Here is a 25,835-nt window from a genome sequence, read left to right on the forward strand (position 1 = left end):
CCTAACAAGCTTTTGTTCTGTTGTTGATGCTCGTGGAGCAACACCAGAGATTTAGGAAAACGAGTGAGGATAGAAGGTATCTGCAGGATCATGGAGAGGGAAAGTCTCAGGAGGAGAGGCTAAGGGAGCTGGGGTTGTTTAGCCTGGAGAAGAGGAGACTCAGGGGAGACCTTATCACTCTCTACAATTACCTGAAGGGAGGTGGTAGGCAGGTGGGGGTCGGGCTCTTCTCCCAGGCAATTAATGACAGGACAAGAGGGCATGGCCTGAAGCTGCTCTAGGGGAGGTAAAGGTTGGATATTAGGAAACACTTCCTCATGGAAAGAATGATCAGACATTGGACTGGACTTCCCAGGGAAGTGGTGGAGTCACCATCCCTGGTGGTCTTTAAGGAAAGACTGAATGTGGCATTTGGTGCCACGGTCTAGCCGATGTGGTGGTGTGAGGTCACAGTTTGCACTTGATGGTCTCAGAGGTCTTTTCCAACCTCAATAATTCTGTGATTCTGTGAATGCAAACAGAGGAAGGAGGCAGAAAGAAAAGCAAAGATCTGGATAACGGTAAAACAGTGCACATGGAAAGTCAGCTTGAGAAGAACAATCACATATGCCAAAAATAATTCACAAGCTACATTTAGTTAGAAGATCTGGGGAGAAAACATAAGCATCCTAAACAAATGAAGTAGGTTAGCCAGAGTGTCTACCGGCCCCAGGGTCACGTATTGCTACTCCAACTGCCAGCAGTGTCCGTGTGGAATGGGGAGCTTTCCAAGTTCTGGCCAGAGCTGGCTGTGTAAAGAAGACTGTCTGTTCTCTTTCCTTTCTTATGAAATGTGTACTGCAATGCAAACCCTGTCAGAAATACCTGAGCTAGTTTATCTGCACAGAAAGTGCTGTGGTCTGCAGAATGGCTTGCTTATGTTCCAGAAGAAAAAACATAGTATTGACCTGCTCCTGTACATTAACATATTTTCATATCAACAACTGTTTTTATTTTATTTTAAATAATTGTTTAAGTATATAGAAACTGTACTAAAACAGGCTCATGAGATGACCTTGCTGTCTTAGGCATCTTTTTGTGAAGGATTCTCTTTTGACTTTTTTTATTGAGGTAGTTTGCTGTTGGCATTGTTTTCCCAGTGTCAGCTCCCAGGTTTGTCCTGCAATATCAAACTTGAGAGCTGACACCAGGAAAATAATGAAATGGAGGAAATTTGGGACCAGTTTCATCCAGTGTTGTAGTTATTTGTATTTCACTCTGGAACACCATGTTGTACATTACTTCATTTACTTGGGACAATACTCAAGTATCCATGTCAATTCAGTTTCCTATTCCCCCCTTTTTTTGTTTCAATTTCACAAGACTAATTTTCAAGCCCAGTTCCCCCATAAAAATAGCCAGTGTATATTTCCCAGTCACTGCTTCGATTTGAGCCCAGTTGTAAGTTCTCAGTTTGTACAGATTTCACTGTCCTTTTTAGCACATCTGGTTCAATAGCATATTGGAGCCATCATCTGCTGTTCTCGTGCACTTTGACATTTCCTGAGTAGTGGGATTCTAATTGTTTAAATATCCAGACACCTAGAACTTTTTCCCTGAAGACCCCCTCTTTCCCACTCTCTGAAGTATTTTTCACTATGCCCATGTAGTATTATGCTGTGGCCTGTCCTCTGCTTGTGGTAGTTTTTTTCCCCCATCTTTTCAGCATTTATCTGAACCATTTCCCACAGTTCTTCTACTATTTCTGATTTCCTTCATTTTACAGACTGAATTAGTAAGTTCTTGTAAAATTTAAGTATCATCATCCAGCAAATCACAATCCCTTTTTTCTACAAGATTTAACTATATCTGTGGTTATAGAACTCTTAGGTATTGCTTAGCCAGCATATATTACTGGCTATAAGCTATAACTTTTGCTTATTTCTGATCTGAATACCAGTCTCAGGGTGTCTCAAACCAGATCATTAACATCTGGATCATTCAAGTTGGCTTACTAATTAGGTTTTCACCTTGTCTATGTCATTCAGCAATTAGGCTAGGAAGTTGAATTTCCACAGGGCATTTCCCACTTGCAAATCCTTGTATCCCTTCAGCAGAGACAACATGGCTGCTACCCTTGGGTTACAAGAAGGATTAAGAAAACCAACAAAAACCCCAACAAAACCACAAAGTTGTAGACATGCAGCCTTACTCGTGTTCTTAATCTAATCCAATTTTTCAGCTAGCAGCCACAGTGACTTAATAATCCATTTATTTCCCTCCCCAGTGAGTTATTTCAAACTCCTTCCTTCTTTGTTTCTGGTCTGTCCTTTCTTGAAGCCAAAGATTGGCCAAACCCTTCTTCTCTCCCTAATTTCACAGTACACTTAGTTTGCTCTAATAACTTTTATGGAACTCCCATTTCTTAGCTTAGGCCTTATTCTCTCACCTGAGATCTCTACAAACACATCACTAATTTAAGCCATACCCAGTTTTGCCTGGACAGTTAGCATCCTGCTAGCTGTTTCAAGTAGGAGGAGAAATGGATGCTGAAATCAGGTACCAGTGGTACAATCATGTGTACTCGTAAGAGGCTGTCAGTGCTTTTTCCTTAGACACAGAGAGCAGCAGACAGCACAGTGATTACAGACCTCCTTCAAACATCACCAGTCTGAAAACCTGGAAGGACTTCACATCACAGTTTGTCTTCCAGAGCAAATGTTAACCCATTCCTTTCTCCCAATTTATAACATGACAGTTACTCTGAATGTTCTTTATTTATATATATATAATTGTTCTCTTTGCTATTACAAACAAGTGACTATAATACTCTCTGGAAATACCTTTTTCTCCTACCCCAATAAAAATGCAGTAGACCTGACAGTGAGCAGCACTGAGAGCCCTGCAGCCAGCAAAGGCTATCTGTAAAGTGCTTCCCAGGTCCGTGCATCAGTTTCCGCTGAATTACAAATCCCAGGTGATCTTATGGCCAGGATCAAGCAGGATATCACAGAGCACATCTTCCCCAGAATCTGAGCACAGTCTAGAAATCCATTTACCAGGGTAGGCATAACCACATCTCATATTTATCTCAGCATGTGGCTGATAACGCAGTAAGATTTAAGCATACAATGAATCTGTCCTATAATAACCAAGCAAACAACTGAACCATTCTTTCAGTCTCTCTAGTACATCTGCTCCTCCAAGAGGGAGGCAGTCGGCGGGAGGCAGTGCCTTGCTCAACCTGCAGCGGCAGAAAAGCAGCTCTGGAGTCAAAACTGCCAACTGGGTTTGGTTCTGATGCACAGCCTGAGCTGGTCACGTTCTGTTCCATTGCAAGAGCTTGCACGTGTCAAAAGCTACCATCAAATTATGGCATGCAATAATAGCTCTGGGGTGAACGAGCTCAACTCGAGATGCTACATGGAAACACAAGAAATGAGACCTGCAGAGAGAAAACTGCAGCCTCGTTAGAAGCAATGCTTAAATGATGGTGAGACGAAACCGGAGAGGTAACAGATAGGCCTTGTGGTGCTAGAGCAAGTGCCTGCTGACGGGCAGGAAGCCCTGGCTGTAGCAGCAATGCCACCTGCCCGCAGGGTCCCCCCGGGTCCCGCAGGGTCCCCCCTCGCCCCCTCCCGCTCCGCCCGGCCCCCCCCGCTCCGCCGTCTCCCCGCAACACCGCCGCGTGGGCGTCTTCCAGCGCTCTCATCTGCATACCCCGCGCAAGTGGCCAATGGGCAGGCGACTCTGGCTCTGTCATTTGCATGTGGCCCGGCGGCGGCCAATGGGGCGGCAGCTGCCGAGCGCGCCGCAGGGCGATGTTCCCTCCGCGCGGCGCGGCGGGGCCGGGGGTGACACAGCGCGAGGCCAGGCGGGCTCGGCCGCGGGACCCGCCGGGACCTGCGGGACCTGCCGGGGTCCGGCGGCCGCTCGGGCCTGCCCGGGGGAAAGATGTCGGTGGCGGGGCTGAAGAAGCAGTTTCACAAAGCCAGCCAGGTAAGGGGAGCAGCTCCCGCGGCCGGAGGGTGCGGGGCCCGTGCTGCTGGAGGGGGGCTCGCCCCGCGCCCGCCCCCCGCGAGAGGCAGCGGGTTCCTGGCCCCTCTCCTGGCGGGTGGCATCGCTCTCTGGCACCTCGGGGGGTGATTCCTTCAGCTTCACCCCTGGGTCCTTCCTTTTACTGTCCCCTCTTGCGTGGATCCTTACAGGAGAGGTTCCCTGTTTCCTTCTTCTGCTGGGGGCGTCAGGTCTTTCTTTTAGGGACTCATTTGTTATTGGATGCTGTGTTTGTGCTGGGAGGCCTCAGTTAAAGACAGCCTGTAGTGTACTAGCTTTCTCCTGAAGAGTTAATTGTGTCCTTCCACAAACTGCTGGCTTATTATCCTACCTGGCAAACCGTGGATTTGTCCTGTCGAGGCTCTCCTGTGTTTCTAGAGTTTTCCCTCCTTTCCTAGATGCTGTGCTCGTATCTTTCCCGAGGTAAACATTCTCTTCTTCCCCTGCTGTTCTCTTTTCTCATTTATAGCATGGTTCTCTAATACTTGGGGTTTCTCTCTTAAGGGAAACAAGCCCCTTTCTGCCGAGCAGGTGGGCTGGCTGCCCTGCATGGCACCGTGGCAGTGACCCAGAGCTTCAGGAAGTGGCAGCAGTGGGATTCCTCTCCCTCGAGGTGTTTGAAAGCCTCACCTGCTTTGCTTGCTTATTCCAAGCACTAGAGATCTGCATTTCTGTTGGATCTCATTCATGTTAAGGGTTAAACTGAAGTTTGTGTCTGTAATCTATTCAGTTGAATTGGACAACTGCTCTTTTCTTGGTGAAGAAAATAAAGGTTCATTGGGTTCTTAGCTGTGCTTACATGTCTAGGTCTGCCTTCAGTTACTTGGCTTGTCAGCAGCAAATGCAGTAAGTGCGCTTTGTTTGGGTATAGATAGGCTAAATATTTGTATCTAATGTTTATTTTCACTACTGTTCTTTCTTTCCTGTTATGTACTGATCTTGAAAAATGTCAGGGATCTGCATCTTTTGGTTACTTTCACTGTTAAACAAATCTGAGGGCAATTTACAAGAGGTCTTGGCTTGTTTTGCAGCTAACATGCTAGTAAGTGAGGCAGCCTTTGCTATGGTGAGTTTGTAACTCAAGAAGCAGAAGGTATTTCACTGAGGAAGTTAGAGAGGTAACCACAACAAGTGCTGGCTCATCTAGCAACTGGTAACAGTGCAAGTTGCTTAATCCTGCTGAGATGTCAGGTAAACATAAAAAAGTAAAAGGGGGGGAGAGGATCTGATAAAGGAATTAGTAATGGCAAAAAGGAACAACAGAATATATTAAAGTTGTCTGTATAGTTATTGAAAAACTGTGGTTTGACTTTCAGCACTCATTACAGTAAAAAAAATGTGATGCAGAATTCAGATAATGTTCTCCTTCTTAGGGTGGGTCAAAGGTAAAGTTTCCACTTATTTCAAGTGCAGGACTGAGCAAGGAATTTGAAGTTAATTGTCTCCAGTGAAATAAATAGTGTTTAGTAGCAAATTAGTGTGCAGGAAAAAGATATTTGGATCGGATTTTTTTCAGTGTGAGGAAACACAAGACACTTCTTAAGAGCTCATTTTGGAAAAATTCAAATAATATGTTGGGCAAAGTAATACTGGAAACAGCTGATCAAAATATACAAGTCTCAGTAATGGATCTGTTTATCTCTGACACCCAGAGACACAGTCATGGTCATACATATAAAGGTGCAAACAGTTGGAAGTAACAAAAATGAAGGGGGACATGCAAAATTGAAATAAAGGCACTCCATCTTTTAGCTAAATTCTTTTACAAAATGCTCAAAAAAGCAAACGCAAGAGCATGAGAGATATATTTCTCAACAGAACATTTGTTAAGTCTGTAAGTGCTTGAGGAGCCATATACCTTTGTGTATTGAACAGATGAGAGATGCTAAGGGTAACTGTTAAAAGCAGAGACAGGCATTACTTGAGGAAAGAATGAAATTAATTCCTTTAGTGTTCCCAAAGGAGAATGGGGGCAGATGACAAAAACTGGCAGATTTCCCAGAGGACATTGAGGAATACTGAAGGGAATGAGACTTGTGCCAGGACATGTGATTAAGGAATACGAATAATATTTGAAGGCTGACAGACATAAAGACAAATTTCAAGGATGAAACGAGAGTTAAGACATCTTGTATTTAACAATACATTAAAAAATATGAATACATATCGAAAAGTGACAAGATCCATGTATTTTCAAAAGATACTATTTCCGTGCTAAAATAGACTTCTATTTAACTGAAATAAACTGCAGTTCTACCTGAAATACAGAGTAATATAGATAAATAGTTACAGAAAGATTAAATAAAATAAATGGAGCTATTCCATAACTCTGGGTACTCTAGTGGAGTCACTTGCAGAGCTACCTTTTGCAAAAGAAACCCATTTTGGTTTTGTTTTTGGAAAAAGCCTGCCTCTTCTGTGTGCCTTTATGTCCAGCTTTTGTGTTACCTATTGGTGATCACCTTAAACTCTTAAGTTTAGAGAGTCCAGGAAAAAAAGCAAAAAATACTTAGGATTTTATACATGCAGTTGAGGTTTCTGAGCTGTTTGCTCAGTGCATGTCAGCTTGGTTTATCAAAGTTACAGTTAAGTAAGTGTTTGCTTTATAACAGGTCAGCAGCCAACTTTTTCTGGTTTCTAAAGCCCTCACCAAAATCACGCATGATGTGCTATTGCAGACTGGTTGGTGTAGTAAAAAGTAATCAGGTGTCTGTAATCCTTTAATTCACAATCAGTATTCTTGATGGTTTTCTCCTAGAATTTTTTACCCAGTTGTATTTTTTCCCCACTGAAAACAACACGTGTGTATAGGTTTTCACCTAAGTGTGTATCTAGTAGTGAGACTGAGAGTTATGAGCATCTGTTGGAATTACTGCAGTAAATTCTGCCCCCCAGAGTGAGGGGTGTTTTAACTGTTTTTCTATGTATTCCAATATAGAAAGGTGTAATTCTGCTTCATTATCTGTACCCTAATAATTGCTAGCGTCACAGAACTGATAGACCCAAAAGCTTATATATAACTCAAAGGTTATGTATCTGTTATGTAACAGATAATAGCCTTCAGCTACACTAGAATTTTTTTTAGTATGCTTCTTATTTAGGTTATAAGTTTAAATTGAAGCACCCAGGTGAACTGGAATGAGGATTGCTTCCATTCTGTGCCTTTAATATCAGTGATGATCCCTCGAGTATAACCCATTTGACTAATAAAATACCAAGCAGAATCCAGGTGCCACCTCTCACTGGCTGATAAGGGAGAGCAGGCTGTTTCTCAGAGCTGATTAACTCATGTGCAAGTCCCACGAAATTCAGGGTTTTTTTTCCCCCTGTTTTAACATAAATGTATTTTCAAATACATTTTTTTTCAATTAACCTTCAAGGAGTTCAGCTTGTGATGAACATTTGTCTCCTGTCAACCTCTGACGTATCTTATCTCTTTTCCTGTTTTTGGTTTGAAATGTTTTGATGTAGGTGTGTGAATCTTTGCCTTCTGTTTTTTGCAGGCCTTGTTCTTGTGGTGGTTGTGCATGTGGGATAACCCAGATGGTGGGAGGACTGCATCTTCTGTTGCATACTGGGAGTATTTCTAGCGTGGTGTTTCTGTTAAGAAAAGCAATAAGCACAGAGAGTGAGTAAGAAAGCCTTAACAGGCATCAGATGCTATTATCACATCTGCTGTGCTCTAAAGCTGCAGCCAGGCTAGTAGCTTGGTGTAAACATCTATGATTTTTGAAAGCAGTTGGAGGCTAGTGAGCTGAGACCCTCCCTCCCTTAGCATGTTTTGAAAGCTCAGCCATGATGCTGGCACAGGAAATCTGCTCTTGACTTTGAAATTGAATTAATTGTAGCTTAAGTCTGTGTGTAGCAGCAGCAGTCTCATTATTGACAGCTTATCCATAGTGAATTTATTAGGCTTGGATTCTTAGCAATAGGCAAAATTAATACTTTTTTCAGGAAACACATGACTGCCAATTATAGTGACTATCTTATTTGTAGTGTAGGCATCAGCAGTTGCTGGCCTATGCAGACTGGTTTCCTTAACCTTCTATTGTGAGTGAAGAAAGAGGAACTCTTAAGAGAGTGTGAATCAGGAGCTGGCTCTATTGTCTATAAATAGAGCCTAAAGGTGAGCAGATTTTCTAACCAAAACAGCCAAAATCTGTCACAACCTTTTTGCCTTCTGAAAGTAATTTAATATAATGTAAGAAAATATATGCACTGTACTCTCATCTCTTACATATTGTGAATGGCATTTTTCTTTTCAAGTACTGCATCTTTTTTACCAATGTTTTTAAAGGCCTTTTTCTATTTTTAGATTTTTTTTTTAACTTTTGGCTGTCACTAGCAGTTGCAGGGCTGCTGCTTCTTCTCTCTGAGATGTCTGCTGTTACTCCTTTGATTTATGTGGCATTTTGATCCAATCTGTTAGAAGGAAGACCAGATCAAGATGAAGACCTTCTTGTTCCCCAGACAGACTAAGATTGGGTTTTGATATGGCTTTATTTTTTTTTCTTGAGTATTTTTCTTTTTTTTTGTTACATTGTAGATGAATGATACTAGCCTAGACATAATATTTAAGCTTTTTTAAATTCCATGTTGACATTGGCTAATACACAAACACTTTATTTGCACAAGTGCTTGCTAGCAAAGGAAGTACTTTGGTAAACTGAGGAAGAGACAAATTTTATACAAAGAGAATCTGAATTTGGAACTGAGACATGAAAGTAAATTTATTGACTACGTGCAGGTGTATTTCTTTCCCAGGATTGTATGCTTTTATCATATAGTCCATTAGAGAGACTGTTCTTTCACATCCAACTTAATTTGGCATCATGAATCCAAGACTGTAGTAGGCAGCAAGCTTCAGTTCTTTTCCTAGTCATTAATAGATAATTGGATGTACTCTTTGCAAATTGTGGGGGTGGGACAGTGGTGAAAAATACATTAGAATTTAGTTGATTGTCAGAGATGTTTTAAAATGGATAAATATGATTCTTATATTTGTTTCAGAAATGAGTGTAAATCCTCAGCCACTGACAAGGACAAAATAACATTCCTCTATGTATATCAAATTAGACAATATTGTTTGTCTCTACCCATGTCATGGCTGGCGACTGTTGTAATGCAATACAAGAATTATAAAACTATAATGTAGATGATACACTGTTCATCTAAAATGATGTGAGCAGAGGCTCAGGGGTTGTGTAAATCTTTGAAGACTTGTTTCTTTTTTTGGTGGAAAAAATAGTGCTTGCTCTGAAACTGAGCTAATAGGTAGGAAAGAGGAAGACAGTTCCTTGTGGCATGAAGGTGATTTTCACTATTAAAAATTACATCTGATGAGGTTGGGAGGAGGGGGAAACCAGCTCTCAAGATTCTTGTTAACAGTTATGTTTATAATTGTATTTATCACTGTTAGATAACCTGCAAGTAAGGCATAACTGCAGGAAAAAGGAACTTAATGTGCTTCAGTCAGTGTAGAGCTGAGCAGAAGAGAGCAATCATATGCCTCTGCAGCCTTTAACAATGCAGCTTTCAAAAGATGGATCATAATGCCTTAAATTGGGAATCTAGCAGAGATGCAGCTACAACTTGGAAGGAGCCTAGTTACCTGTTACACATAAAATATTTATATATAACAATCTGAATGGCACTGCAGTAGAAAATAGTATAGGATAATGGAATAGAAGCTGAACTTTCTCCTTGAATGCATTTCTTTTTATAGATCCTTGGCTTTGGGGAAGAGTTTTGCACAGGCATCCTGAAAGTCAGAGTGAGAGCTGGCGCTCCGTCCCTAACTCACGCTGTTACTGAGTCACTGCAGCACATGCTGGGTAGCACATTGCAGGGCAGTCTCCTGAGAATCTGGGTAGCACATTGCAGGGCAGTCTCCTGAGGATCCTGTAGTGCTGAACAACAAATAGACAAGTGAAGCACAACAGCATTGCATTAAGATTTTTGTTAGCGTCAGGTGGACAGTGTTACTTGAAGTTGCTTAAATATCTTGAAGAGATGCATTTCTACCAGGAAGTGGCTTTCCTATACAGAATTTGGGACAGACTTTATAGTATACATATAGGAGGACAAATTCTGCTGAGTTATAGAAATCTAGGATGGCTCAATGAAGGGCCTCTTATGTAGGCATATGCAGTGTAACTGTATAACTGAGAGCAGAATCTGCCCTGTAAAACTTCAGTCCAAGTGCTTGCTTCCTGTCAAGATAAGGAAGTTTTATATATTCAGTCACACAATATAGCTGCATTTCCAGAACAAACCATTGCTGAAGAATAGGAGTTTTTAAGATAATGTTTTGTCTGTTGTGCCATCTAAACACCAACACTTCCTGTAAGGACGTGTATAATTCAAGTTACAAAATAGGTCTCATTCTTCCTAACATCTGTAAGAACCCTATAAACCTCAAACTTCATCTTATAATGATATTGTTAATGCTGTTTTCACACCAGTATATTGTAATCATCCAATTCTATAGTTAGCTGTGTTCTCATAGTTCTTTCCTGTTCATGGAAATCAAGCCACTGCTGGAGCTTTATGACTAGTTGAGATTTGAAAAATACAAGTTTTAACAATGCTTTCAACAAGTCCTGTTAGAAAAGGGTTAATCAAATGTTAGATTACACCTTGAATTCTATTTTGTGTAGTACTAGTGTCCTATCTTTGTGTACATTGTTCTATTTTTAAAGTTAAGAGTTAAATGTGTTGATGGGAGAATATACCAGTTAATTGTCTGCAACATCTCAAATATCAGCAGCTGTTTATGTGAAATACAAAAATAACTCGGCCTTACATGCTTTCTATTGAAAGGATAATGCCAGGCTTCTGATGAGAATTAATTCCATTTCTGTACTACCCTAATTAAATTACGTTTTTGATACTGTACCTGCCTTTAATGAACTGCAACAATGGCACTGAAATTAGCCTGGTTAGGAACTGAACGTGCTTGTAAGAATTCAGGACTCAAAGGAAATCAAGGAGTTCTCAAGTTCCATTTTCTGTGATTGGTAGTGTTTCTGTTCTTGAGCTGTCAGGTTACAGATTCAAAGTGAAAAAGTGAGGAAAAATTTTGGAAGTTTTTTTTTTTTTTACCAAACAAAAAGGAAATAAAATATTAAAACCCAGTATAAGTAGTCCTAGGTAGTATCAGCCCCTTTGTTCCCTTGTGAGTGCTTTGCAGATCAGGTAGGTCTTGCTGTTCCCATTCAGTTTGGTTTTGGAGATGCAAACAAATAAGGTACTTGAAGGTGGCATGACTTCAAGGTTAAAAAGCTGGTCAGTGGCAGTAACTAAATTATGTTTCCAGTAAATTACGTAAAATTTATGTTTCCATAAAGTAAATTATGTTTCCAGGCTGTAGATGCAATCTTCAGTCATTAGGAAATGTGCTTTCAATCTTTGTTGGGGTTTGAAAAGATGCACAGAAGAGCTGTATCACATTCACTGTGGCTTGTTTTTTAAATTCTGTTATTTTTAATGAGATGTATGGATAAATATGAAATGAGTTTGGATTAAAGCTTCTATTTAAATGCGGTGTGATTCCACTGACTCAAAGTTCAGCAAGGCTGAACATGGTATTTTTACCACCTAACTTTACTGGTTTTAATGCCCCTTTGGATCTGCAAACTGTGTTTTAGAACCTAGGGTTTTCAGGTGATGGTATCTCCGCAGCAGAGAATAAGTGTGTGAAGAAGAATTACTTAGTGCCATGAATAAGATGTGGGATTGGAGGTCAGAAAGTCATTGTTTTGATTAAAAATTGTGCCTTTCCCTTTTGCAGTTCTGTTGAGACAGCTAAGAAGTGAAATCTGGTGCCTCTGCTACCTGCATGGTCAGAGAATGCCATGAACATCGCAACACTCTCTTTCCTGCAGAGAATGTAGCACCTGTCAGCTTGGCTTCTGGGTCAATTTGTGTGTGCATGGTGGGAGGGGAAGAAACCCTGTTAAATTAAATTATTAATCAAAGACTGGAACTTTTCATCCTTTCAGAATCAGCAGTTCCAGTCTGCTAGAAATTCCTTCCAAAGAAAATAACGTTTAAAGATGTCAGGATGAATTCTGTTTTCCATGTAAGCTGCTTGGATGTCTGCCTGGAGGCACTGGAACATGGCAACTGCTACTTGCCTTTAACTGTTTATTGGCTTGTGGCTTTAGCATCTGAATGTTCCCTACCTGTTGTTTTACCCCTGTAAATGGTAGTGACCACCTAAAATTTCTTTGGTGTTGAAGGTGGGGCTTTTTAGTTTGTGTTTTTGCTTTGCTTGTGCTGAGGGAGGGGGAGAGCAAGCTAAACTTCACATCCCTGGTCCGTCCTACAGCTCTCCATGTGCTCAGAGACCACTGACATTGTTCCTCAGTGGAACTTTCCCTTCTTTGTCCTGTTTAACATAAGTTTGTGCTAGTGTCTGTCACAGTATTTTAATTTAATAGGAAGGAAAACTTCTGGGCTGGACAGTAGGAAGGAGAGGCACACAAGCACAGGTGAATGTTCAGCTTAGGCAGGAAGAGAGTTACTTGCAGAAACACCTTTGTGTTTGAGGAGATATGTTGCAGAGGAGACTCCAGGTTAAATATGTCTTCAGTGGATACTTTAATCTGTAGTTAGCCTCTGTAGGTTTTTCTCAAACTGTGCACTTGATTACTGCTTTCCTTGCTTCTGAGTGGGGCAAGTACAGGGGCACTACTTGCAAAGGGGCTGCAGTTTCTGATAAACCCAGAAGTTGTTCAGCTTCCACACTTGTAAATGTTTGATGCTGGAGATGGAGGGTAGATGCCCCTGTGGGTATGTGCAGTACCAAGGGAGAAGATGCAGGAGGGTCTCATCCTTTGTATATCTAAAAGAAGAAAGAGGAAACTCAGTTTGGCCAGTAGGGTTTGCATCAGGAGCTTCTGTGCCTGACTATCACAAAATTAGGTGTGCAGTTTGCAAAGCTATTCTGCTACACAGATTAGGGAGAATGTATAATTGTGTGGGGAAGACTATCAGAAGATGGTGATAAATTTGCTTTGGCTACCTAAATGTATATACTGTGAAGAAAGTGGGTTCTTACTTTTAAATTATTTGTGTGAGCTTTGTTTTGTTTTGCTTTGTTCCAGTCTCTGACCCTTTGTTTTCTTTCCATTTACCATTACACTCATAATTTCTTTTTAGAAGTTAGTTGTCCCAGTTTCATGCTGCCATTTAATATGCTCCCTTGCAGAGATTCCTTTGTTGCCCTTCCATTATGTAGAACTATTTTAATGGTTCAAGAACTTGGACTGTATTTGTTACTGAGTGTTTCTTTTGTTACTTCCTCATGCGGGAGTTTAGCCTTTAATATCAGCAGAATTAATCTTGCATGGTTTCTAGAAAATATTTTCCCTTTTTTTTTTTTTTAACACATTAGCAAATTATCTCATCTTGGGTGTTTACTCATTGAGGTATTTTATATGGTCATAAGCTATTAAGGTTTTATCCATTTAGACATTCTTTGTTTATAATGATGCACTTTCATTGAGATAAACAATAAAAAAATTATGTTCTGGATCTGTTTAGATGGTGGGAGAAAAAAACCCTAGCAGTTTTCGTTTGAGGTCTTGTGATTCCTGTAATTTTTCAAAAATAAATTTGAGACATGAGAAAGCTTTTGACTAAAGGCTTAGTTCAGTCCTCCCACTGAAAGCCATTGAAGGAGACAGTGAACACTAGAATTTGAAGTGAGCAGACTGTCATATAATAGAAATATTTTCTCCTTTTTGCTTTCTCAGCTCTCATCAGCTTGCTTTGGTGGAATCACTGAACCTCCAAAATAATTGTTAAAAAAAGGTTGTAAATAAAGTAACACAAATGGAAAGGAAACCAGAAGCATCCCCCAATTACAGAATTGGCCCAACCTAAATGTCTGTGTTAGGGAAAGGTAATCTAATTTCCCTGAGATGTTGTATTTTTGTTTACCAGTGTGATGAGATCTGAGATGTGTGATGAGATCTATGTTGAAAAATCAGGATCACACTGATTTATCTACTATAGAGTAATGAAATTACCCATGGAATTGTGTACTGTAAAGTCTTAGTTTATAGAGTGAATATTAATATAGCCAAATTACAACTGTGTCCATCTGGTTTGAGTGCTGTGCTCTGTGCAGGTCAATGGAGCAGGTGCTGGCAACATGCTGTTGCCATTTGTGGTTAAATGTGAGGTCATTAGGCTTCAAGAGGTTTTTGGATGTGACTTGTTTGGTAGAAAAACATTTTTCTTGTTCCCAACTTATTTCCAGAAGTAAAATAAAGGACTTTTTTCCAAGGTTTTTTTAGTTTTATGCAAAATCTGTTCAACAATTTGGAGTATGTATTTTTACAGTTAATGTAATATGAGTAAAATCTTGAAAAACATTGAAATTGAAAAACTCCTAAAGCCCATAGGTGTGAACTGTCTTGCCTGCCTTCTTATCTGAAAATTCCAGGCCCCAGTTTTAGTGTGGGTAAATGGAAATTGAGGATAGTCATTCCACTATTATTTATAAATACAGAGTGTGTTTAAATAACCTGTATTTCCTACCCTACCACCTTCAAGCCTTTGGACAGAAAAACTCCTCATAGATGGCTCTGCCCAAAATTAGTTTGCTATACATTCTTAGAAGGCAAAAAACCTGCCTTTCAGTTTCCAGACCTCTCTGTCTGAACAAGGCTTGCGGAAGAACTGAAAATTCCCTGTGTGGAATGGCACTTGCCCTGAGCAGCGCTGTCCTGGGTTGCTGACTCTGGCAAAGGTCTGGGCTGAATGACAGAATTTCTTTATCAGATCTGTTCATTGCTTATGTTGCCTTTTTTTTTTTTTTTTTTTTTTTTTTTTGACATTACTTTTGTGGAAACACTCTATGAAGCTTCTTCATTAGTTATTGTGGTACTTCTGAGTTCTAACAAGATTAGTGTCGGATTGCACCCTGCTGCCAACAGGAAGCAGCAAGTTCAGAGTGAGAAGTGAGAGCTTGCACAGCAGATTCCTGGTTTTGCACCAAGCACCTCTATGTCTGTCAGCACCTTTGGGAAGCAGCCAGAAGACTAGTCCTGCTCACTCTGTCTGATGAACAAAAAGTTTGCTTACCCAAGGGAAGAAGATGCACACTTTTTTTTTTTCCCCTTGCATTATCTTAAAATTACATTTGTTAAGAAAATGAGGAAATGATCTTGTAAAAAAAAAAAAAAAAGAGTAAAACTGTATGAACTCACCTTATGAAGTGTTGTCAATTTCTGTGATACTTTATTGAAAACTATGCAAAATAGGACAAAAAAATTATAGTTTTTAAAAGCCTAGTTTCAGGTGGAGGAAGTTGGTTTATTAAGATTGTTTTCTCTTTGAACATATTTATGACCCAAAATAGTAACTGCTTGCTTTGTTAATTACTTTCCATAGAGTAACATCCAAGTTCTTCCTTCAGCAGATGTTCAGTTGTTGCCAGTGCATATGAAACTGACTATATTTTATGTTTTGTTCATCACCTGGAACATTTAAAACACACCAAATGGGCTACCTTAGCAGCAGCGCTGTGGCATATATGAAGCATTTGCACTAATTCTAGGAAGGCATATTATTATTCTAGCAGGTGACTGAAACAAGTACACAGTCTGTCCCAAGTTACTTTTCTGGATGTGTGCAAAGAAAACTAAATTTTTGTCAACTTGCTGGTCATTTTCTACATTCAATATACAGAAATGACAACTGTTGTTTGCCAGTGATAATTACTGTTCAGAAAATAATGCTGTACAAAAGCCTGTCTGTAGGTCTTTTCCTCTGCAGGTCTCCCTGGAAGCTGACATCTTTCTGTGTGTTTACAACAGTGCAGTTATAAAGATGCATTCAGTGCATTGACAAGGATTGCTCAAATGTTACAGCAATTGAATATATAATTTTAACATTTCCATAATCCAAAAAGTAACTGTAAAATGAGTTAGGTCCAGCAGACGTTGGAACTCCAAGTCAGTCAGGGCTTTATTTTGCACACATCATTCTACATGACACATCTTAAGAGCTTGAAAAATAGCAAAACTTGCTTTTCTTTGTACTTGCTTTACCAGTGTTTTCCAGTTTTGGATAAGTGATTCTGTATATTATGTAATTTAGTGTTGTATCTTTATTAATGAAGAACATATTTCCTTGTGGATTTTAAAATTTTTGATCAAAGACGTATGATAGAGGGCCACATCTCCTGCTTTCTTTGGTATGAAGAATGCAAGAATTGTGACATTTTTATTGCAGGCCAGTTAGGGGTGGAGATTTGACATTCAGTGATCTTTTCAGCTGTAGTTAAAGGTTCCTGTTTTATGGGACTTGGCAAGTTTTGCTGCTGATGGATGCACTGCCCTTTTTGTAGGAAGTTTGCTAGAAAGCCACATGCTACTGCAGGGGAGGAGAGTGCCTTTTGACCTTGCCTGCACTTAGTGCTTCAGAGCTCCTTGGGCATTTCTGCAGAGGTCTATGTTACTCTGTTTGTAAATTATGCTTGGAACATTTTCCAGGTTTCTCTTTCATTTGTTTAAAGATGAAATTTGATACGTTTTGGTAACAATGAAATAAAATTCTGTGTGCATGCTGGGGGGAGTTCTCTTCTGTCCCCACAGGGGAAGTCAGTGGTGCATTTCTGCAGTGCTGCTGCTCCCCCTGGAAAGAATTGTGCCTCGTGGAGCTTCGGGACAGTGCATCTGTCTTCCAAGTGTGGGAAGCCCTGTTGTCCCCAAGGGCATTTTAGTTTGTGGTATTGCATGTAACAGTGTGTTGCTGCCTAAAACCACTAGTATGTTTTGAAATGGAGTTATGAAAATACGGCAAAAATGTGCAGTGACTTCCTCTCCAGACTAGTCACAGTGAACGCAGTGATGAAAACGGTAATACATTATTTTTTTTCCTCTTTTCACTGTGATACTTGGAGTTTAAAATTTTATATTAAGAGAATGAAAGGAGTACAGATTATTAAAAGCTTTCAGATACACAAGACTGTGTGAGATTGTTCCACTTAGGTTTTGCAACTCACGACTACCACAGCTTACATTAGCAAAGGGAGAAAGATATCTTAAATCCTTTTGTTTTTCCCCTGGTTGTCACTGCTAAGGGTCTTACCTGAATCCCAGTGGTAATCAGAGTTGCTGGGAGCATATTCTGGATTTTTCAAAGTATTTGAGCAAGGGGATTGTGACACCATGAAAGACTTGGTTGCTGTTGTAGTGAACCCAGGAACAGGAAGCACTTTACTTCACAGTGCTCCAGTGCTGAATGTGAACTTCAATGCTTGTGAAAACTGTCACTTAAAATGGCTTTAAAAAAGAAATAAGCAAACTAGAAACCTCTCAAGCAGAGGAGACAAAAAGATCTTGCAGATTCAAAGGGAAAATGTGCAATCCATGCACAGCATGAACAGGTGGATTGTCCTGAGTAGCAAGTAATAGGAACTAACTGTGGCAGAAGAATGTGGGTGTTTCACGCTGTACTAAGAGGAGTGGAAACTACTCAATTGCTCAAAAAAATAGGAATGAGGCCACTTAAATCAAAGTGGTGTTCAGTAAAAGGTAAGGGTAAGAAAAATTGTCAGCCCTTTTTATAGTGACTTAATAAAATCCACAAGGGTAGTGTAAGTGCTAAAAAATGTAAACAGTAGTTTAATAACATTGAGAGATAAATCTCTAACTTGGTTATGTAGGAATGGAGTTCCATAAGAATTACTGCCTGATAGAAAATAGTTTCTGGAAGAGCAATAGAGATTATTTATCACTTTTCAGGCATACAAGGTAGACTTGCTGATAAACATTATGCTGAAGTGGTGATGAGCAATAGTATGATAATGTGGGGAGAAGTTAATTCTAAACCAAATCAGCCAGAAATTATGGGTTTGACCCTCAGTGCATCTGGCTATATACAACTTCTGTTGGCTGTCTTGTTCTGCTTCCTCTGTACAGCTCTCTAGGGACTCTGTAGTGGATGATCTTGACCACATTTTTACTGATAATGGGTTCAGTAAACCTGTCACTTTAAACTGTGGCATTGCCAAGGAAGTTTTTACTTTCAGTAAATATATAGTTAGATATTGACTTAAAAATGGTACTCCTACCTATTTGTAGCATATCTTTTAATGTTAGCAACTTTTGAGCGTAGACAAATTTAAGAATATAGAACCCAAATAAAAAAGCTTTGAGTTTGAAGTTGCAAATCACTATTAAAAGTGACCACATCTTATCTAGGTTCTTGCTCCTGTGGTTGGTCTGTTTTGGCACTTAAAAGTATTTGCCAGGTAATTCCTAAGACTCATATATACTGCTTGTGGTGTGGAATGTGTACTGAGATAGGTCTGACTTCAGTGAAGATGATATAAGTGTATTCTGACTTTACAAAGATCAGAACTAGGTCAGCCCCAAAACTGAGCAAAAAAACCCCCAACCCTATTGAACAAGAGTTTTAGACTGCTGCTAATTTTTATTTAAATGTATTTTCTCTAAGCAGAAATCCCTGGTCATGGAAAAAGCAGGAGGGCAACTGGATATTCATTAATTATGCAGTGCAGTTAAGTGTTTTCAAGAAGAAAAAACTATTTCAATGTTTTAATGAGTTTTGGTTGCCTGTTCTACAGATGCACACTCTGATTTATGTGTTGACTGGTCTCTCTTATTTTACGAACTAGGCTTTAATTTTTGTTCCAAATGCTGTGAAAGAAATAACAACATTGGGATGTTACTTTAACAGAAAAATGTTGCAACCAGTTATTCTGTAACAACTCTTTCCAAGTCAGACCTCATGCTGTACCCAGCTATAGGGTAGTGCCCTTGGCTTTGGTTCCATGAAGCCTTGAAGTATTTCCTCAGCTTTGCATCCATGGATAGCTCTAGGACTGCTGAAAGCCAGCTAGACCCTCTGGAGATCAGGGCTGTGCTGTCATCCGTGGTGTATTTAATGTTGGTTTTCACAAGAACCACTGGGAGCCATCTGGCCTGGATAAGCTAGGGTAGTTTAACCTGAGAAAAGAGGGAAGGACCCATTTTCTGGCGTTAATTCCAAGGCATTGTGCTGGAACTGGTCAGATAATGATCTGGGAACATGAAGTGCCATAGATTCCTCTTAGAAGCTATGAATCAGAGTAGTGCACTCTTCCAGGGCTACGACTGACAGCATGCCAACATTTTCTAAAATAAGGCAAAGTATAGATTTTCACTAGACTGAGTGACAATTGCTAGATGTCATGTGAAGAGGACAGAACGAAGAACTGTTGAATGGAAAAGGTAATTTAAAGCTTACTTATTTCAGAACAGAGAGGACATTAAAGAAGTCAGGCTGCCTCAGTGGACGGTCAGATTGGTTTTTGTAGGTGTACCTTTCCACTGCATATGCCAATATCATGTTCATGGCATCAAGTCCAACAGCTGGATGCCATTAGACTGAGGGTGCAGTTCCATGGTTCCTTGTATCACCCTAAGTCTAGGCCATCATAGCCTTGCTCTGCCCCCAGACTGAGGTCTTGCCCTCTTCCTCAAGTCAGCTCTCAGTGCTGTGATCACACACGAAACTGACACAGGCAGCTTATTTATCTGAAAGCTAACCCAGCTCAAATGTGTCATGAGCTTTCAGGTGGATTAACTTGCTGAAGCAGCTCACAGGCTAGTGTGATGAGAGCTGATACCAGTGCAGGAGAGGTGGTGGGAATATCTTGACAGGAATGAAAAAGATTTAAGAGAACGCCAAGCAGCTGTGGAAGAATACCTTAATTAATATTTTGTTTACATTCAGAATAAAATAAACTATCATTTGTCAGAGATTTGTATCTCATTGATGTTCTGAATAATTAGCAAAAAAAAAAAATCTCTGCTCTCAGTTCCCCCTGGATTTAGTGTCAATTGTGATAGTAACCATGTGAGGGCAAACAAAGGAGACAGATCTGTCCATATTCCAAATAGAGCAAATGAGCCGTTTAAGTAAAATGGTAGTCAGCCTGGATGTAGGTAAGAGGCACGTTCCTGGGGAAAGCAGCACCTCAGGCCATATAACCTGTAGATCCTGCACAGTGTGAGCTGAGAGTCTTCAGTCCAACTCCAGTGGAAAACTGATAATGCTCTTGAAGGAAGTGGGGAAAACATGTTTTCTGAGTGGAGGAAAGTGCCCCTATTGCAACTGTGAGGAGCATCATGGGAAGGAAGTTCTGCTCAATTAGAGTAAGAACTGGTATAAAACATGATGTAGAGCAGAGATACAAATTAGGGTAAAGCTTTAAGAGGATGTTAGAAGGAGCAAGAAGCAAGTGAGACCGTAAAAGAATAGATGTGCTTTTCATGTTCTCTCGATACACTTTGGCCAAAACAGAATGTTGTAAGGGACCACTCTGACAATTACTTGTTAGCATCTGTAAAAGCAATCTTTAAATTCAATAATGAGAGACATCTAATGTAGAAATATCTGAAATCATGCAGGAATTGGAGTAAGTAAGTAGATAATATAAAAGGTCCTCATATTACTTGGAAAGGAAGGGTATAAAGGGGGTTACTTAAATGTCTAATCTTAAGGGTTTTATAGCATTATCACCCTTTCTCATCTTCACAGTAGGCATATATGAGTTTGTCAAAAGGAAGCCACGCCTTCCTTACAAGCACAGAGAACAGCTTTAGAAAGAGGGAATCTTTTAAGCTAAATCAGGACTATTCCTGCCAAGTGAATTTTAGCACTGGGAGCTTGTGAAGGGAGGAAGGAGTGTTAATGTGGTAACAGCCAGTGGAACTCACTCTGTGTATAACTTGTCATTCACAAGCTCCTCTTTATGCAGAGGAAAGGGGATGTAATATTGCCCAGTTATACCTGAACACAAGATGCCTCAGCAGAAGCAGGAAATGGTGCTGGCAGGGTATGTACCCAGCTCTGAGTCTTGCTGCTTGTCCTTTGTCACTGTGCAGAAGGACTGCCTCTGCGTGATGCTCCCACTGCCACAGCTTGTCTGCACTGCTCATGCACATGACCTTGCAGGGTATTCTGGCTGGGTAAGCAAGTGCCAAACAGATCATAGTTTGGAATAAAAATCCACAAATTTCACTTTTCAAATAGACTCAGAATGTTTTCTTCAACAAATGTTTGGAACTGATTGAGGAGTCAGTGAATTGGAAAAGTGAGAAAGCATACTAACTACAGATACTTTTTTCTTATAGCCCCTTGATGGTTTTATCCTCTTTAGGATGTGTCCACTTGCACAAGTAGCAGGATTTTAAACAGATTAGGAAACAGTATTTTAGATTTGCAGAACGAAATCCTGAAGTAAAAAATTGATTCTGTCTGTGTGGAGGTTTTCAATTCACTTATGTCATTATTCTTGGCTGCATGATCAATGAATGTGATCAAGTTTTTGTCAGAAACTTCAGGGTAATCACATTTTCTCATTAAAAGCACTTGTATCTTCTATTCTGAAAAGTATTCACTCTTGAGTTTCACAGTTTATTACACTGTCTTTTAAGTAGGCTTGCAGATCAGATAATATGTCTGCATCTAAAAATTTAGATATGTTATTTTATTATGTGTGAATTCTTATGAAGATATTTTCCCCTTGAGATGTGTACAATAATGATTACTTTCAATTTACTGATTTATAAGTTCATGTGTAGGCATCAGTATTGAGTTCTTTGGGAAACAGTGGAGGTTTGTCAGGAAAATGTTCAAGGTTTTGCAATACAAAGTAGTTGTTGTTGTACAATACATGTGCTGAAGAATAGCTTTAGCAGGCAAGTTTGACTAAAATGCTCAGTAACACTGTGATGTGTCACTGCCTGGTGCAAAATGAGTCACTCTCTATAGAAATGCAAATTTGCATTATAGAGTCCAGAGTCTTGTAGTTTATTCATATATGGACAAGAATGTCCCTTGTCTGTGATACTGTTTTTCTTCAATATCTGTATACATTTAATTTAAGGTCATAGACACCATGCTGAGAAGTGCTGTATACACCCTCTCATGCTAATGATCTGTTTGCATTGTATAATTTGCCTCCATTTTCTATGGGTTCAGTGTCTTACTGTCCTTTTTCATGGCACTTTCAGATGTGACTCAAGATGAGGAATGGCTGTCAGTCTGGAATGGCTGGTTTGTGATATGTAGAAGTGCTGGTCTTGGAGCTGTATTTATTTGAACTCATCCAGAACAATTGCTCATGTTCGGTCAGTGCAGTTGCAATGAGTAGTAAAGGTCATTTAGTGCTACTTGGAAGGACTGTAGCTACAAGTCATCAAAAGATAGTCTGAAACTTTTCTGTGCAGAGATCTGGAGTAAGTTTGGAGAAAGCATGAGTGCTAGTAGGTAGTTTTAGGATTTTGCTCTCTGGAGGAAAGCTGGATTTTGCCACTAGTAAGTTGGATTTATTGGCAGGGAGGAGTAGAAGGCACGTAGGATCTTGAAAAAACTATGAGTTTGCAATGGAATGGACTCAGTTTTTGGAATGTGCCTCTCAAGTGGTTTTGCTGCCTCCAAAGTTCAATAGCTGTCAAGGGCAGCAAGAATAAAAACACTGGGGTTTGGAAATTCCTATGTGAAGCCTGTGTTGCTTTTTCATCCCACTGGTGTGGTTAAACAGTTAAAGTGAAAACTATAGGGTTAGTGGCATGCACTGAGAAAGCCTGTCTAGGTATCTGGAAAGGATATAAAGTCTGATATGGATTTCAAGCTTACAGCATTTGAGATGATGGATCACCATGTTCAAAGGAAAGATTTCAGATCACAGTGGCTTTCAGAATTGTAGCCCTAGAAGCAGTGGTTATGCCCAAGTTCAGCTGGTTTAGGAGTCTGTTGGACCCAAAAATGAAAGCCCATTTTCAGGATAATGGTATTAATACATCAGATTGTCTGGGTAAGTTAGTAGCAAGCTCCATTAATCATTGGGTGGTCCAGCTCCTTTGTGAGAGCAGAGGGGGAAGAATTGCTTGAATTGTTCTTTATTGGAGTTCAACTCCTCTGGCCAGGATGGCTTGGAATAGCAACGCCAGGCCCCTGCAGTTGAGGCTTGTGCTAGCTCTCTGTTGCTGTAATCAAGCTGCTGCTTTGTGACAGCTGCTCTTTCTTCCTTTGAATGTAGAACACACATTTCTTTTCATGTAATTCAGCAGCTAGTGTTTAAGCTCTGTGCTAGTGCTTAAAAAGAATAAAGAATGTGTGTAATTAGGAAGCTAAGAAAGCTGCTACATGTTATGGGAAAGAAAGGATGGGGCTTTTACAACTACAGTTGAGGGTTTTGCCAAAATTGTCTGCGTATGGTTACTGATTGCTTAATATTTTCTGTCAGAGAAGCTTAGTAAAGAAAATTATCTTAAATAAGTACAAGAGAAAGGACTTAGCCTTTTGCGTTTAGAAGCGGTGGAATACTTTCCTTTAAGCATTTACTGCTAGAATAACACTAAACATTCTGTATACTTGTAGCTCGTGTGTTTGGCTAGGAACCTTACCTCCTTAAACTGCAGGGTCTGACCCAGGGGTTAAATCAAAGTGTGTTTTGTTGCTGAAAGATACAAAAGCAGGAGGAGACTCAAGTCCCGTTTAAAAATGGAAGGATTTAATACACACTGATGATATTTTGTCTAAGTGACAGACTTCTAATTGAAGGCCTTTACTCTTGCAGATGATTTAGAGCTCAGTGTACTGCATTTTCTGAACCTGGCATTGCAGAACTGTGTAAGGCGTTTGGCAAGAGGCTGTTCACAGTTAATATAACTGGTGACACTTATCTGTTGTTCTTAAGTTCAAGTGTCCGTGCATCTGTGGGAAAGTGCTTTTGCAATTCAAAGGCAGAAGGTCAAATTTAATGAAACCAAGAGTCATAAACAGTGCATATCTTTGTGATAGAAAGCAAAGCTTATAGGAAGCAACTTTTCCAGCAAATCTTTATTGCAGCTCTCCTTGAAAGAGAAGGTAGATATATCTCTTTCAGGCTGTTTTCCCCCCTCTCCTTTCATTGTTATCTCTTTCTCAAAATAACAGCAAGTACATGATCTTCTCTGGGATGTTCCCTACAGTATTTATGCTGGAGAACTCTTCATTCTTTCAGCCTTGAGTTAGAGACTGTATAAATTACCAGTATGAACCAGTCTTGTACATTGATAAAAAAACATGAGAATGTACCAATAAACAACTCCTGAGTACTGAAAAGAGTAAAATTGTATGCAGCTCTTGCTGGGGACAGAAAACAGCCTAGCTGGGGCAAGGAGGCAGGGAAGGGGGAGGGAGGCTGGCTTGTCAGGGAGATGAAAGGCTGGGCTCATTATCATCATCTGGAGATACACAAAGTAACTGGTCTCTCTAAAATGTTTCATTTTCTGCCTAAGTATAAACTGTCTGAACAATTTTTTAAGCCACTGCTCATAGCTGTGGGAATATATATAGATATATTTTTTGTTGTCTTGACACTTAAGGAGCAGACTGGAACCATACATAGCTGAGCAGTTCTTTGGTCCTCTAAGCTGGGCTTAACATCAGAACGAACCTGATGGTTAGACTTTTTTTACTGGTAAATTTTGTGTACTGTATGAATTAATTTGTAGGGCCAATAGTTACTGATGACAAGGCCAGAGGGGAGACAAGTGCATCTGGAACAATGCCATGGGGCCTCCATTCATAAAAGTATCTAGATGAGAAACTTGGTGATGGTCCTGTCAATAGTTTTTAATTTTGTGAGCAATTGGTTTGCCTTTAAGTGGTAAAGAAAGTCTAATCCTCAATGCAAAGCACAAGCTCTCCCTGTGTGACCGTAAATCTGAGGGTATGAAACTATTGACTTAAGTAAATACACAATTTACAAGCTGTCAAACAAATACCTAGAGCCAACCTGTCCAATGGTCAAGCCATTACATCAGTGGGTGCCCTTATTTCAGATTGACGAGGCTGGATCGATCTGTGTCAAACTCCAGGGTGGGAGAGAGTTTAGTGATAAAAGCAAAGTTACTTGGTCTTCTCTGCCATTCATATTTGAGTTGACTAACTCAAACAGGCTGAACTCACATTAAAAATGGACTTAAATTCAATGAAGTGTGCTCTAAAAAATGAGTTCAGTTAGTGTCAGTATACATAAATGTTAAAAAGCTCTTAAAACCCCCTACATTTTACAGATTCCAAGAGTTCCTCTGCTGATTCCATGGAATCACAGAATTGTCAGAGTTGGAAGGGACCTCTAGAGATCATCTAGCCCAACTCCCCCACTAAAGCAGGATTGCCCAGAGGACGTTACTCAGGACTGCATCCAGGCGGGTCTGGAGTATCTCCAGAGAGAATCCTGAGACTCCACAACCTCCCTGGGCAGCCATTTCCATACACTCCTAATTTAAACAAGAAAACAAACAAAACCCTCTCTGTTTATGTTCTTGATAGCAATGGCATGTTTGCATCATGACAGTGGTAAAACGTTTGGACTATTTGAAGGTACTGTCAAATGCAGAAAATAAACACACTGAAGACGAAAAGACTTATTTTCCTGTCTATTCCCTGTTGCACTTTTAAATCTTTTAAAGAGGTCATTCCATAATAATGGGAAAAAAAACCCCTTATAAAATAATTTAAATAATGATACTTCTTATAGTTTTTACTTTTCTTTTAAATGCAGTCGACTCCTCTCAAGGGTAGTAAATTACTGTAATAAACAAATAGCCTATCCAGGACTTAACCTTTCATTCCCATGTGTATGTGTGTGCAGATGCAAACTGATACCTATATGGTCCTTACTAATAGGTTTGGAAGAGTTAGTTCAGTTCATCTCTAGGTAGAGTATGTCAAAGAAATGATACTAAGAGTATTTCCATGGTAAAGATGCTGCTGTA

The 25,835-nt window shown here is 39.9% G+C and overlaps 1 protein-coding gene across 1 annotated transcript in view; it reads left to right on the forward strand.

Moving 5' to 3' along the window:
* Positions 1-3,837: 3,837 nt before the first annotated feature.
* Positions 3,838-25,835, forward strand: part of SH3GL3 (SH3 domain containing GRB2 like 3, endophilin A3) — a 49,574-nt gene continuing 27,576 nt past the window's right edge. Inside the window, exon 1 of the mRNA XM_051628106.1 lies at positions 3,838-3,978. Coding sequence (XP_051484066.1) covers positions 3,934-3,978 — 45 coding nt within the window. The 5' untranslated portion in view covers positions 3,838-3,933. The remainder of the gene's footprint in view (positions 3,979-25,835) is intronic.

Source organism: Apus apus, chromosome 10 (assembly GCF_020740795.1).
Source record: "Apus apus isolate bApuApu2 chromosome 10, bApuApu2.pri.cur, whole genome shotgun sequence".
In the NCBI taxonomy this organism is placed as follows: Eukaryota; Metazoa; Chordata; class Aves; order Apodiformes; family Apodidae; genus Apus; species Apus apus.